This window comes from Trachypithecus francoisi, unplaced genomic scaffold (genome assembly GCF_009764315.1).
Source record: "Trachypithecus francoisi isolate TF-2019V2 unplaced genomic scaffold, Tfra_2.0 Lachesis_group8, whole genome shotgun sequence".
In the NCBI taxonomy this organism is placed as follows: Eukaryota; Metazoa; Chordata; class Mammalia; order Primates; family Cercopithecidae; genus Trachypithecus; species Trachypithecus francoisi.
In genome coordinates, this window is record NW_022681473.1 from 2,297,065 (window position 1) to 2,312,432 (window position 15,368).

At 59.0% G+C, this 15,368-nt stretch overlaps 1 protein-coding gene across 3 annotated transcripts in view; it reads left to right on the forward strand.

The window, feature by feature from the left end:
- The window catches only part of KCNQ1 (potassium voltage-gated channel subfamily Q member 1), a 401,184-nt gene that overhangs the window by 74,760 nt on the left and 311,056 nt on the right, over positions 1–15,368 (forward strand). For all 3 annotated transcript variants that reach the window (XM_033207531.1, XM_033207530.1, XM_033207529.1), the window contains exon 2: positions 9,377–9,467. In XM_033207531.1, the coding sequence (XP_033063422.1) occupies positions 9,377–9,467 (91 nt within the window). The remainder of the gene's footprint in view (positions 1–9,376; positions 9,468–15,368) is intronic.

Genomic DNA, 15,368 nt, shown 5'->3' on the forward strand with positions numbered 1-15,368 from the left:
GCAGAGGAGCTCTGTGGGGGCCCAGCCGAAAGCTGGCAGGGAGGGACCTGTTTCTTGGGGTTCCCAGTCCAGATCTGTTTTGGGAAGTGTCAGCTGAAACCCCAAGAGGCTGGGGACAGCCTCAGTCCTGCTGCGGGACACAGGTTTAATCTCCAGATGGCTCCTTGACAGGCGGGCTGGCGGCTGTGTCTAACGGGGGCAGCAGCACACTTGGGGCTTCCGGAGACAATGAGGGCAGAAATCTTACCCCCCGGCCGCACCGAGTCACCCATTGTTGTGTCCTTTGGGCTATGGATCACGTTGCCTTCAAGAACATTTGAAAGAAATGAGGCTCAGATGCTGTGGAACAAGTTGCAGTGAAAGAGTTCAAAACAGCGTGAGGCATGGGGTGGCCGCGGGAGCCCTGGGCCAACACGGCCCGGCCAGGTGGGGAGGCATCCGTGCACCCAGAGCTGGACCGGGAGGCCCAGGCTGTGGGTCTGTGAAGCGGGTGTGGGATCCCATCCACGCCTCTTCTGTGGGTTGTGCTCTGTTGTGGCCGCCAGGGGAGAGGCTTCCAAGGCCCTGCCAGCCAGCTGGGACGTGTGGACAATGGCAGACAGGGCGCTCTGGGGGGGCCTGAGGGGCAATGGTTGGGGGCAGCTGTTGCCTTTCTGGTGAGAAGTGCTGGTCCCTGAGGGGCTGGGGTGCTAGGGAGCCTCGTGGACCTACTCCTGACGTGGCAGCTGCCTGCTGAAGATGGACCAGCCGGGTCCTGCCTGTGCTGGGAGTTGTCATCCCCAGCTCCCTTTTCTCCAACACAACAGGGTTTGGGTGATGCCCTTGGGCTGAATGGTGAGGGAGATGTCCCTGTCCTGACACCAGTGTGCATGGACACCACCCTCGTTTTAAAAGAATCTTTGCAGATGCAATTCCATGAAGGATCTGGATGTGAGAGGATGAAAAGGAAACTCTGAGTGTTGAGTACATTTTGAATTATGTTTTAAAAATTAAGACATGAGGCCAGGTATGGTGGCTCATGCCTGTAATCCCAGCGCTTTGGGAGACCAGGGTGGGAGGATCGCTTGAGCCTAGGAAATTGAGGCTACAGTGAGCCAGGATCATACCACTGTCCTCTAGCCTGGGCGACAGAACAAGACCCTGTCTCAAAATGAAACAAAACAAAACAAAAAAAGCTAATATATGTTTTTGACCAATACCTAATTCGGCTGTTTAAGAATTCAAAATCTACCAATAATGATCATAAGTAATGTATTAAATACTTATCATATGTCATAGGACACCAGGTGGTGGCCCCCAAGACTGGTTTCCATCCCTGGAAGCTGCAAATGTGACCTGACATAGAAAAAACCCCTTTGCAGCTGAGGCTGAGGGTCTGGAGAGGCATGATTGCATTACCCAGGGGGCCCAAGTCCAGTGACACATGTCCTCCTAAAAGACAGGACAGATTCAACAGAGGAGGATCCGGCCACGTGCTGCACAGCACGAGAGTGAGGCCACCACACACCCAGGACACGGGAGCCCGCAGAGGCTGGAAGGTTGAAAAGGGCCCTGTCGCCCCCACCCCCACCCAGGATGACGCATGGCCTGGTTATGGCATTCCTGCCTCAGGACCGTGGCACCGAGTGGTGGGGCCGGGGGCCCTGGAGTCAGCCAGTCTGGGTGCGTCCCATGCTGTATCTGAGCCCAGCGTCTCCATCAGTTGGTAGTACCTCCTGGTCCCAGTCCAGGGGGCTTCCGGGGGGCAGCCTGGGACCAGACGTGCCTCACCAGGGCTTCTGTCTCCTCACCAGGACTTCCATGATGTGACGTGGGGTTCAGAGGGGGGAACCTGTGCCCGGTGTCCAGCCCAGCGTGGGGCCCTCTGTGTGGGCCAGAACTCACCCCTTGGGGAGGGGTCAGGAGATGCCTGGCCCAGGCTCCACCCATGCAGAGCCAGGAAGCAGGTGAACCTGTGGGTAACCTTGGTGACCCCCAAACCCTGCTGAGGCTGCCCGCTGACAGCCACTGGTGAGGGGGGTGACCAGCTGGTAGCTTTTTTACTGAGGTACAGATTCAGCCCTGGGGAACAGCCCTGGCAGGCCCTGAGACCTCTGCCCCTGGTCGTCCACATCCCAGGGCTCTGAGCTCAGCAGCCCTGGAGCCGGCAGCCACATCAGGGATGGAGACCTGCTGGTGGCCAGTGAGCGAGCAGGGGAAGCCTGTCCTCCCCAGCCCCCAGTGTTTCCTTCCTGGGGCACGTGGGTTTTGGAGGCATTTGGAGTCTTCCAGGATGACTTTTTTTTAAGCCCCTAGATGTGGTTTGGGGTTTAAGCATCAATATTTAATCTCTTGAGGTTACACATTCGAGGCCCTGTCCCGCCTTCGGCTTTACGTTCGCTTAACCTATTGTCTGCTTATCAGCCTGGCGAGGTCCTGTCCCCAGTGGGGGTCTTTGAACATTGCTCGATCTCGTTCACCAGCCACGTGAAACATTTTGAACCTTCTGATGCATGCTCTATGAATGTTGTTTACTGTTTCCTTTAAAAAGTGCTTTTTATTTTATTGTGATAAAATACACAGAACACAAAATTTACCATCTTAACCCTTTGTAAGGTTACAGTTCAGTGGCATTAGGTCCATTTACATGGTTGTGCAACCATCACCACCATCCACCCCAAAACTTCTCTCCCAAACTGAAACTCTGCACCCATGAAATTCCACTCCCTCTCCCTGGCCTGCCGTCCTGCTCTCTGCGACCATGGATCCGTCCTCCCCGTGTCCACAGATCCCCTGTCCCCCGGTCCCGCTGTCCGCCTCCCTGCGACGGTGGATTTGGCTGCTCCAGGTGCCTCCCGAGTGGAGCCCTGCGGCCTTTGTGCTTCTGTGACTGGCACTGTGCGTGGTGCGGTGTGCTCAAGGCGCCTCTGTGCTCATGTCCTTCCATGCATGATGCTTTCAGACTGACAAAGCTCTTCAAGTATTAACGTAATTTTTAATGTTTACAGATTCAAGAAATTAAGCATACGGACACGGGAGTGCAAAGTTCTCCAGGGGTTTTGCGCCTCGGGGTTTCAGCTTCGACCCTGGGTGAGCTCCACGGTGCAGTGGCTTCGAGCTGGAGTTCTAAGGGCACCCCTCGAGCTGCCCACATGTCTTTGCACGTGAAGTAGGCGGCTGTCTTTCAGGTTTCTCAGCTTTATTGGGAAACATCTCAGGGTTATAAAACGCCCCCCATGGGCTAACGAGGCTGTCACTCACTGTGTGTGCGTCCTGTCCCCAAGTGGGCACAGAAGGCCAGGGTCCCAGCATGTCCCCTGCCTGGACTGGATTCGCACCTGGATCAATCAGGCCCATTTAGGGGCACTGCTCAGGGGGCCCTAGTGTGTGCGACAGGGCAGGTCATGGAGTCTCCAGCCTTGAACTCGCTTTAGCCCCAGGCCATCTGAGCCATGGAGCCCACCCAGGCCCACTGCCTGCACCCCGGGGGAACCCTCCTGCAGCGTCTCAGGCTGTGACCCTGGTAGGATTCCTGCACTCTCCCGTGTTCCCGGCCACCCGGGACTGAGATGTTGAAATGATGTTGGATAATTCACCAGGTGCCCTCGGGGCTGGCACTCACCGTCACTGCTCCTGAGGCCGATTTGCTGCCAAGGAGAACAAGTAGGGGATTGTTTCCTGGGGCATGGGGGGCTGCCCACTCATGCAACGCCCCCCGCATGACCACGCTGTCCCGGGAGCTCCGGTGGGACAGCGTTCAGGGGACCATATGACCTGGGGGGGGGTCAATGTCTTCTCCCTTCCACCCCTTCACTAGCCTGCCCTGCTTTCCCCTCCGTGTCCAGAACACGCATAGGATTCATCCTTTCCCAGGGCCTCGGTTTCCCGGCTCTGCAGTCGGGGGCTGCGACTGCCTGGCCTTGGAGCTGAGGCAGAGGGGGTGGCGGGTGGCTCTGCAGAGGCAGGAGGGTGCACAGGCACCCCAGGCCCTGAGTGCCTCAAGGGCAGGGACCCCAGCTCGGCTCCTGTGAGGTTCCCAGCTCCGCCTGAGACAAGAATAGATAAAGCGGTAAATAAGATAAAACTCTTTTTATCTGGAGTAGATAAAAGTAACCTTTGTCATATAATTCCTTCTGAGGCTAGCACGGTGTATCAAAATATTGGAAGAATCATTTAGCCTTCAGAATATGGCAAGGCTGACAGCCAGCCTGGCCCATGGGCACCTGTCCCCACCATCTGCCTGGCCTGCGGGGGAACATTTCTCAGCCCCTGCTGGCTCCCAGCCCTGGTCCTGGAGCCCCGTCTTCTGACTCAGCTGCGATTCCACTGCACGGGACTTTCCCAGGCACCTCTGCCCAGGCAGTTGGGGTGAACACTCTGGGGGGGCTGGTCCAGGACCACCCACGTGCAGTCTTCCCTGGTCAGATCCTGTATTCCCCCGCAAGGTCCAGTCGAGAATCTTCCCGCTGCAGTAACTCCACACACCTGAGTCCACTGTGTCTCCCGAGCACAGGACATGGGCAGGACAAGCCCCTGCAGCTGGAATCCATGCCATGAAGCCTAGGCGCTTGGCGTTGGCAGCCAGTCACCAAGCTTCCAAGCCCACTTGCAGCCTGTGAGTGAGTGCCCACTCTGCACTTGGTGCTAACCAGCATCCATCATGGCTTTTTTTTTATTTTTATTTTTTTGAGACGGAGTCTCGCTCTGTCGCCCAGACTGGAGTGCGGTGGCATGATCTCGGCTCCCTGCAACCTCCACCTCCCTGGTTCAAGCAGTCCCCCTGCCTCAGCCTCCCGAGTAGCTGGGGTTACAGGCACAAACCACCACCACGCCCAGCTAATTTTTTCATATTTTTAGTAGAGCCGGGGTTTCACCATGTTGGCCAGACCGGTCTCGAACTCCTGTCCTCAGGCAATCCTCCCACCTCGGCCTCCCAAAGTGCTGGGATTACAGGCATGAGCCACTGCGCCCATCCCTGTCACTGCTTTCTATGCCGTGGCTGAGGTCACCAACTGCCACTGTGATGGCCGGCTGTCGCCCAAACAGCACAAGAATCGAAAAGCCGTGACAGCAGATGCAGAAAGCAGTGTCGCCTGTGGTCTTTTAGAAGAGTGGCCGTGAAGTGAGGCTATCTCAGCTTCCACGTTGCAGGTACCCATCACGGTGCCCTGCGAAGGGCAGAGAGGCTGCAGGCGATTCTGTTCGCTGGCCTCTGCCACGGAAGAAGTTTACAATTTGTTTGTTTTTTTTTCTTAAAAATTGAGAGCTTTCAACCTGGGCCTGGAGGCTGCAGGGTCAGCAGATCTGGGTCCTGCCCATGGCCCCCTTCCCTCCCCAGGCCCCCGTTTGCTCATTTGAGAGTGGGGGGAGTGCAGCGCCTTCTGTGCAGGTCACTGAGAGGCTGGGGCAGTGGCGTGGATTCGGGCGCGTGACTCAGACACGGCTATCACTTGGCTGAACGGTGGCCCCTGAGGTGTCCATGTCCTTGTCCTGTGAGCAAGTTAGGTTGTGTGGCCAAAGGAGCTTTGCAGGGTGACTGAGGGATGGCTCGCGAGAGGGGAGGTTGTCCTGAGTCACTCGGGTGGGCCCTCACTGCGATGGTGAGGGTTCTCCTAAGAGAAGCAGGAGGATCTGAGTTGGAGGAGGAGACGGGAGGATGGAAGCCGAGCTCTGCGACGGGGAAGCGGCCGTGCCCCCCTCACTGCAGCCCTATCCCTGCCCACGCGCACCGAGACCAGAGCCCGGCAGTCTCTCACACTGAGGGCCCAGCCTCCAGGAACCCCAGCCATGCCGGGTCGGGGAACCAGGCTGCAGTCCTTTGTCCCCTCCTCAGTTTACCCCAGTTGTGACCTCAGAAGCCCTTGGAGCCTTAGTTTCCCTACCTGTAGCATGTGTTTGATGATCGCGTGGCAGTGACGTCACAGTCGGGCAGGGTCTCGTGGGGGTCTGTGTTACTGTCTGCAAAGCACTGGCTGAGCCGGTGGTCAGTGAGCAGGGGTGTGGGTACCAGGCAGGGGCCTGCAACCCCCAGGAGCACTTCCTGTTGCTGGACAGAGAGCAACTTAGTGGATCCTCCCCAGGGTCCCTGGTGGGTGGTGGGTTTTGCCACATCTTTGCAGGAGTCAGCACTGGGAGCTTCTGGTTTATCCAAGGCCTCAGGGTGAAGTCGACGCTCACTCCTGACTCCCTGCTGGATGTCGGGTGACACTTCCCTCCACAGCCTGGGAAGAAGCACCTGTGGGCCGCTTCTTTGTGTTGATGAGGAAACTGAGGCAGGGGAGCTGCCTGGGGCACCAGTGGGCACTGCATCTCCATGTGCAGATGGAGCCCTGGTCCTCTCTGCACCCCATGGGCCTGGGGAGCAGGCAGGTGGCATCTTCTGCCCCGGGCAGCCCTGCTCTGCTTCCTCGTGGCTGAGCCAGGCTGTGTCTAATCTCACTTCCCTGCTCACTGCAAATCAAAACAAACAGACGTCCAGGAGGATTAAGTGTGGCAGTCATGGCGGAGGGAGCCCTGGTGGGGTGAGAGAGCCAACAGTTGTACCAACAAGGGGCAGAGACCCAGCCCTGCCTTGGGGGCTGCAGAGTGTGGGGCCAGGGCCTGCGGCTTGGCACAAAGGCTCTTCTAAGAACCTGGAGGGAACCCTGCTCCGGCAGTGGGCAGCATGCTCTGTGCAAGTCGGGCCAGTCTGAGCCCATTCCCAGTGCCCAGAATGGTGCCCAATGCAGATGGGCACTCACCCTTCCAACCAATCTTTGCTTGTATCCCCATGAGATCCACAGAGTCACCCTATGGAGGGCTCCCCACAGGGTTGGCCCAGAGGCTCCAGCTGTGTCTGTTGAACTAATTACTCTGCACCCACCCACCCCATGCCAGCACTGTGCAGATTTTGGTCCCAGAGACAGATGAGGGCAGGAGTGGTCAGTGTGGGAGCACCCAGAGGGAGCCTGGCAAGGCCGGGGCATCCTGTCCAAGCTGGCCAGGAAGAGTCCTCAGAGCCAAAGCAGTGTGGAGGGTGGGGGTGCAGAGAGGGTCCCTGGTTGGAAGCACCGCATTGGCAAATGCCAGGCAGCTTATGCAGCCAGAGCTTTGGGCCGGCGGGGGTCGGGGAGACTGAGGCCCAGGGAAAGGCAGGGCTGCATGCCAGCCTTCCAGGTGCTCCTGGAACCACATGGCTGATCAGACTTGTGCTTTGGGTCGAATGTCCCAGTGGGGGAGTAACCTCACGGAGCAGAGGAAGGGTCATGCTGAAGGGGATGAAGCAGCAGCATTGGGGCTTAGAGATTAAATGAAGGAAGTCCCACGGGACTGATCACCTACTGTGCACCAGGCCGCATCCTGGGTGTGCACTGCAGCCCACAGCCCCACTCTTGGGGTGCTCATGGTCTAGGGGGTGGACAACAGACTCTCGTCCCAGTGGTGATACTTGAGTATAAAGGACACAGTTGGGGTGTTGTGGGTGCCAGGGTCAGACATCAGAGTTGGCCTCTGCCCATGAGACAGGGCCCGTTGGTAGGACCCTGAAGCTGGGCTTTTAGGCTGGGCAGCAGCAGGCGCACGGGCCCTGTGGTGGGCTGGGCCAGGCATAGTCAGGACTGGCAACAAGGGCCAGGAGGAGCTGGGGTGGTCTGGGGCCACTGCGGTGTAATACTGGGGTATGACATTGAGGGTTCACTGACTGGCTGGGTATGTGGGCTGGGGATGCCAAGGGTGGAGGTGGGCACCGTGGTCAGGGGGAGATGAGGATGGATGGGCAGGGTACAGATGGGCTGGCTGGGGTCAGCTCTGCAGGTAGAGCTGACCAGTGTGGGAGGGATGGGGCGCTGGTGAGGCAGGTGGCTGAGGAAATGGTAGCTGCAGGTTTTGGCCCAGTGCCAGCAGTGGGACTATGGCTATGGGGAGGGAGGAACCCAGGAAGGGGGCCTAAGCAGGGTCGTTGGTTGAGTGAGCCATCAAGGGCCTTTGGGTAGGGCTGCCAGAGGCCAGGAAAGGATTGCCCTGCCCACAGGAGCTTGCTGGGGAGGGGGGTGCAGAGCTCCCCCACCACCTCCCCCAGAAACCTCTGTGCAGTGGGAGGATGAGCCAAGGCAGGCTGTGCTGGGAGGTAGCCTGTTTTTTGTGGGCTCCGGGGGCCTGGGGAGGGTGGGCTGGGCTGTACACATCTGGACAGGTGGAAGAGGATGGGTTCCACGTGGGGCTGAGTTCTGGAGGCTGGGTGAGAGGCAATGCAGGGGGCTTCTGGCTGCCCTGGGATGGGTTAGAAGCCACGTGGGATGGCAGGATCTCAGGGAGTGGAGGGGGCCTGGGGCACCCTATGCCAGGCGGAGGATCTATGCCAGGGCCCTCAGGGTCTGTGTGTGGCTTTCTCTGTGTCTCCCTGGGCCCTCGGGGCTGTGTGGCCACTTCCCGGCTCTCCTGTCGCTGAGGATCCATGGGGGTCCTTGGAGTCTCCGGAGCCCACAGGAATCTCCCCAGAGGCGGGAGGAAGGCCGGGCGGGCCCTGGAGGGTACGTTTGCAGAGGCAGCAGCCCCTTATCTTTATGGTTCCCTGGATCAGAGTGGGCCGCCCGTATGTTCTCTGCGAGCCCACAGGTACAGAACGTTTGCCCCAGGGTGGGGCTCTGTGCACCTTCCTTTTCATGAGTTCTGTGGCTCGGCCTCCAGGCCTTGGGGAGGAGGAAGTGAAACTGGAGGAGAGCCGCCCACAGCCTGCAGCCTCGAGGCTCCTCTGGGAAGCAGATACTTGGTGCAGGTATCAGGACCCCCATCTGGTGGGCTGGCTTCTGTGCTGTGACCACCAGCACCCCTGCCCTGGGCCCTGAACTCCTGGACAGGGGGCTGTTGACTGCTCTCTGGAAGTGATTTGTAAAATCAGCTTTGCGGAGACATGATTACGTGCCGCAGTTCACTTATGGAAAGTGGGCCCCCTGTGGCTCTAGGACGTTTGGAGTTGTGTAGCCATCACCACCATCCACATCCAGCATGTTTAATGACCCCAAAAGAAAACCCCATGCCCATAGCAGTCCCACCCTGGGGCAGCCACCAGCCTGCTTTCTGTTTCTGTGGCGCTGACTGTCCAAGGCGTAGCCACGCTGCAGGTGGTCAGCAGGTGGTCAGCAGGTGGTCACCTGTCTGTGTCTGGCCTTGGAGCCATGTTTCCAGGGCCCGTCCACGTGGCGGCACCTGTTGGTGCTTCGTCCCTTCCCGCGGCGGGACGGCATCCCTCGTGTGGACCTACGTCAAGTGTGTGCTCACCAGCTAACAGACGACTGGGTTTTCATAGCACTGTCTAGTCCTACCCAGGGGCAGGACTGAGGCCGGGGCCCCTCCACTCGCCGGGTGCATCTATGGGGTGGGTGGAGGCCGTGGCGCTGACCACCGTGTCCCTGTCTTACAGCTTCCTCATCGTCCTGGTCTGCCTCATCTTCAGCGTGCTGTCCACCATCGAGCAGTATGCCGCCCTGGCCACGGGGACCCTCTTCTGGATGGTACGTAGCATCTGAGGGCGTGGCTGGATGTCATGGCTGCCCTGGAGGCTGGCATCTCCCCAGCGCTGGGCCCCATAAGGTGGGGCAGAGCCGCCCCCGGCCCCTTGCCCACACGTTGGCCCTGCCCTGATACAGGGGCACCTCCCCAGACCCCACACTTGCCAAGTGACTCGGGATGTATGTGCCACAGGCGAGGGGGCCAAGGACTGAGAGGAGCCTGGAGCTGGTGGTCTGAAAGGACTTCCTGGAGGAGGCGCTCCCAAGCTGGGCTGGAAGGAGGGAAGGAGGAGGGAGGGTAGAGCTGGCGTTGTGGCCGGCAGGGGCCTGCCCGAGCCTTCATGCACAGTGTCCCTGGGGTCTGGGTGACACCTGCCCCTGGGTTATGGCTGGCACATGGGCCCTGCTGGCATCCCAGCAGCAGCCCTCACCCCGGGCACCTGGATGGTCCCCTCCATTGGCCTGAGCGGTGTCGGTGCCATCTGTGCCAGGCAGGTGCTGAGAGCAGGGCAGGGCAGGCTCATAGCCTGGTGGAAAACCCCAAAGTTGATCTGGCCGTGAGGCTGCCCGGAAGGCGGGGTGCAGGGAGCCAGCTGTGTCTGGAGCCCACAGGGTCCCCACACAAGCCACCTGAATGTGGGCCGTGGGCAACAGGACTCCGGCAGGACTGGGTCCAGCACCTCTCCGTGGCTGGGCTGTCTTGTTTTCCTGTCTTGTTGTGGAATATTTCCAGTATCTGCAAAGAAAGAGAGAGTCACGACTCAGGTCCTGGCACACACAGGCAGATCTGGGCTGGTTTCTTGCTGCTTTTCGGTGCTGTGTCTTCCTGGCTAGGGGAGCCTGTCCCGCCGGGGTCCAGAGTCCTCTCATGATGGCCTCAGTGGTGGAGTCCATCCCATTTCTAGGGAGTCCATTTTAGCTTTCCTTCGTTGCTTTTGGACCTTGAGCCATAGCTGGAGGAATTCACCTGTGGTTTCCTCCAGCCCTCACCAGGTTAACTGTGTGTGCTCCATGGTGGCTGGGAGTTTCCTGGTTAAGTGGTGTGAGGCACAGGCCTGCTGTGCTTCCCAGTTCTCCCAGTGCCGTGTTTTCCACAGTCCATCTGTCCTGCCTGACTGGAGGGGCCGTCTTCTCTGTAAACCAGAGGTCCAGAGGCAGCAGGAAGGGTCTGCTTTGGGGTTTTTCTATTCTGTCCCACTGGTCTGCTGGACTTTTCCTTTACCGGGGGCCCTACTGACTTGGTTCTCCCAGTACTAAAGTCAATTTCATGATGCCACTTTGTGCCTCGGCAGGGCTTTCTTTTTGGAGGGTTTCCTGGTGGCACTTGCAGCCTTGCTTTTCCCAGTGAATGTTGTCATCACCTTATCCAGCCCCGGGAAGAAACCCAATGGCAGTGGGTGAATGAATTGGGGGAGACCGACATCTCGGTGGTCTCCAGGAGCATGGCGTGTGTGTTTATGGGCAGCGTTTTGTGGTTTCATTATGTAGATTTCAGGCAGTTTTTGCTAAGTGTATTCCTGATGATTATAATATTGATGAGAATAAGTTGTTATTGTTCCCATCACATAGGGAGTCTCTAGTCTCTCATGGTTTCCAGGCACTTTGCTGGCATCTGTGAAAGCTGTTAATTTCTGCTACAGCCTGTGGCCCCGCCACCTCTCATGACTGGTCACAGTTTTCCCCTCTATCCTCTGCATTCTTTTGTGTTTCCAGATAAGGGATGCCCAGGAGGGCAGATTGCTGCTTGGGTCTGTCCAGAGCTGGGGGTAGTGCCTGCGGCCAGCTGGGCCCTCCTGGCTTCCATGGGCAGGTTGGCTGCTGGGCAGGGGTTGTGCACCTCCTGCGCTTAGGAAGGGTCCTTCAGGTCCGATGTCTGGTGTGGTTTTTTTAAAATTTTTTTTATTTTTGAGATGGAGTCTTGCTCTGTTGCCCAGGCTGGAGTGCAGTGGCTGGATCTCGGCTCACTGCAAGCTCCGCCTCCCGGGTTTACGCCATTCTCCTGCCTCAGCCTCCCGAGTAGCTGGGACTACAGGCGCCGCCACCGCGCCTGGCTAGTTTTTTGTATTTTTAGTTTCACCGTGTTAGCCAGGATGGTCTCGATCTCCCGACCTCATGATCCGCCCGTCTCGGCCTCCCAGAGTGCTGGGATTGCAGGCGTGAGCCACCGCGCCCAGCCGTCTGGTGTGGTTTTATGGTGACCATGTGGATTCTGGTCAGGGGTCTTTTCTGCTTCTGTGAGGTGCTCCTGTCGGTGAGGGGCCTGCCTTGCCTTCCGGGGACAAATCCCCTTGGTCCTGGAATTTGAGTTTCATGTCCTATCACACTGTACTCTCATACTTTGTTCAGACTTTTACACTGCACCAGTGAGGTGGGGTGTATGTGTCGTCTTGTGCCATCTTGGTTAGGGTGAGGCCATCCTTCCCCCACAGGGCAATGTCCAGTAGCCATGGCAGCATGGGCCCCATGTTTTATGGGGCCCCCATGGCACCTGTCCAGGATCCCCAAGTCCTCCGCACCCACCACAGACCTGGCTCTCAGGTGAGCACCCAGCCAAGTCTCTGGCTGTGACTAGCAGGAGGACGTTCTGCCCTCGCCAACTGACAGGCTTGGCTCAACTTCAGGAGTGGGCATGGGATGTCCTTTGCTGGTTCTGCCATGGGGGCTGGGTCTGTGGGGGGGTCCCTGACCTGGTAGTTGTCCCTGGAGGGCCTGGGGCCAAGGATGCCAGTGGTTCCCAGGCTGAGAGCCGGACTGCCAATCATTCCCCTGGAGGGTCTCCGTGTGAGGCCCTTTGTACCTCTGCAGGTGTGTGTACATGTGTGTATGTGTGTGCCCATATGCATGGGAATGTGTACGCGTGTGGCTGTGTGTACACGCATGTATGTGTTTATGGGTGAGCTGTGTGCTTAAGTGTGCATCTGTATCTGAGTAAGCGTGTGTACACATGAGCACGTGGGGACTTTCATGCATGGTTGGCTCTGTTTCATTGTGTGTACATGTGTGCACGTGTGTATCTGAGCATGTACACATGTAAATGTGGCCACATATAGGCACATTGTACTGTGCACCTGTGAGCATGTGTTGTGTGTTTATGTATGGCTGCGTTGTATGTATTTATGTATAGATATGTGTTGCTGTGCGTGTGTACCTATGTGTATGTATGTATGTTCATGCCTGTGCTGTGTGTGAGACGTGAGATCCTGCCTGTCCTGTCCCTCACATACTAGCTTGGATCTGGGTGGTTAGCCCCTCGCCCCCGACGTGGTCTGGGACTTGCTTGGTTTTAAATGGAGCATGGAGCTCCAGTGCTAACGTGAGCCCACCCAGGTGCCCCTGCCCAGCCAGGGCTGTCAGCACCACAGCATCCAAGTTCAGGTCCTGACTTCCTAGGTGGTCATCTCCCAGGCAGCTGGGAGGGCAAAGCCTGGAGAAGCGTGCACCCAGGCCCAACCTGCAGGGACCTTCAGATGTGCCCTGGGCTCCACGTGCCCATCTACAGCTCGAGAATTAGACATTCCCTGGGTTCCACGTGCCCATCTGCAGCCCTAGAATCACCAACAGCGCCCCAGGGCCTCCATGTCGCATCTAAACCAGGCAGGGACAGGGGCGAGGAGCAGACCAGGTAGGGTTGCTCCCTAGGATGCAGCCCTGCCCAGGCAGGAGGGCAGACCCTAGATTTCAAGGCACAGTGCTGAGCTGTGCCCCCAGGGAAGCCTCCAGGATGGTCCTTATCCCGGCAGCCCTGCCCACTGTCCACGCATCCCTGGGGTCTGTGCGCCACCTGGTGGCTATTTGCTGAACTGTGGCCACAGACCCCTGGTCGGCAGGAACCAGGCCTTTCACTGCCCTGCAGCTCCCTCTCCTCCAGGCTGGGGTGGCATGGCAGAGAAGCAGCCCGCAGCCCCAAGCAGAGAGCCCCCTTTCTGCTGCAGTCCCCTTTGCAGTCCCCTCTGCCTTTTCCACTGCTTGGAAGGCAGAGACCCTGGCCGCCTCCCTTGTCCCTCCTTCTCTCATGCCGGCTGCCTCCCTGCCACACCTTGCGTCTCACCAGGCAACCCTGCACACAGCAGCTGGGGAGGACTTTCTAAGACAAAAATCTGATCATTCCAGAAGCTCCCTGCGACGTTTAGAGTACACTCCCTAAGGTGCCACGTTCAGGTCCGTCACCTGTAACCCTCCCCTCTCCACCTCCTCCAGCCTGGGCTCACTCACTCCAGGCCAAGCCTTGGACATTCCTGGCTGCCCCAGGGCCTTTGCACACCCTCCGCCCTGGGCCTGGCTGTCCTCGGGAGTGTCAGCACTCAGCCTCTTAGCAGGTTTCAGGCCTCTGCTTGGCGCCATCCTGCGCAGCATCCCCGCCGACCTGCCCTGTTCTGGGTTGGTGGGGCTCTGGGAGGCTCAGAAGCATCTGTCTGCCTCAGGCCATTCCACACTCCCTGAGGGCGGGACCCCGTGGCCGCGCTATCCCCACAGGCTGCGCATGGCACTTCCTGGCTGTGCATGTCCCTCCCTGCATCAAGTCCATAGGCCAGAGTTGCCCGACGAGGACACCCCAGCTGGGTATGTGCTCCTGGTTTCCGCTGCCCCTGCATGGTGGAGGGGTGGGACACGCCCTCCCGCTCGCCTCGCCACACTTCCCAGCAGTCTCTTGAAGCACTGGCCTCATGGAGTCACATCCTTCGGGGGAATTTGAGGGTCCAGCTGTCAGTCATGGCCATGGAGGGCACACTGGGACACAGCAGAGTGAGGCAGCCGCGGGCCCGGCCTTGAGAGGCGGGTGTACAGACACATCAAAGGCAGAGCCGAGACTGAGGCGTAGGCTCTGGGTGGGGAGTATCTGCAGGGACAGTGACCACTTGCTTGGAGGAGGGGGCGCTCAGGTGGGAGGGGCACAGTGAGAAGGAGGTAAGCAGGTGCTGGCAGGGCAGGCAGGGACCCCTCCCAGGGCTCACAGCTTCCAGTGGACAGCAGGCACAGGGCAGGCGCAGGGCGGGCGCAGGGCGGGCGCAGGGCAGGCGCAGGGCGGGCGCAGGGCAGGCGCAGGGCGGTGGGGCTCAGAGCATAGGCAGAAGTCGGGGACTTCCTGGGGAAGGGGCTGACAGCAGGTTCCTGAGGCTTCAGGCCTGGAGGAGTGAGGACGGCTGTTGGGTTCTTGAGTCCAGCAGAGGGAGGCTGCGCAGGGTTGCAGGAAGGACGGGAGGTGCTGCGGGGAGGCACAAGAAGCGGAGGTGTTTGCAGCCCCTGGGCCAGGCGGCGGGAACGCCTGGAGACGCCAGAGGGCGCTCGGGTTACGTGCGACTCCGGAGCTGCGGGCCCCGCCAAGGAGTGCTGAGCGCGGGGAGCCCAAACCACAGCCTTGGGGAACCCAGGAGGGGCCGGCCGGGTGCAGGACCCGCGTGAGGGATTCCGAAAGCACGATGTTTAAATGCTGGGGAAAAAGTTGATCAAAGCGGTGTGTTTCCAGGGAGCCCCTGTTTTCTCGTTTCTTTTCGTCCGCCCAGCTTTGCAGTGCCAGAAAGCTGTTATCTCAGCGCGGCTAAGGAAAGCCCAGCGCGGCCTCGGAGGGATTAGGATTCTGCTGAACCAGGGATATGCGGTGGGCCTGAGAAAGCCATTTCGGGAGGAATCTGGTCTCGGCTGGGGTCCGGCGGACACCGTGAACAGCACGTGAACAGCACGTCGGAAATCTGCTGGGCAGGGAGATTTGCTCATGGCCTCCCAGGGAGGAGAGCCACTTCCTGGGCTGTAAAGAGGGCCCCAGCCTGGTTTCTGAATTCAGAGGGGGCTGTGTGTGCACGTGTTTACGTACATGCGTGTGCACATCTGTGTGCCCACGTCCGTGGAAGTGACACACGTGTGCATGTGTGTACTGTGTACGTGTGTGTGCTTGTAGGTAGCTCTGTG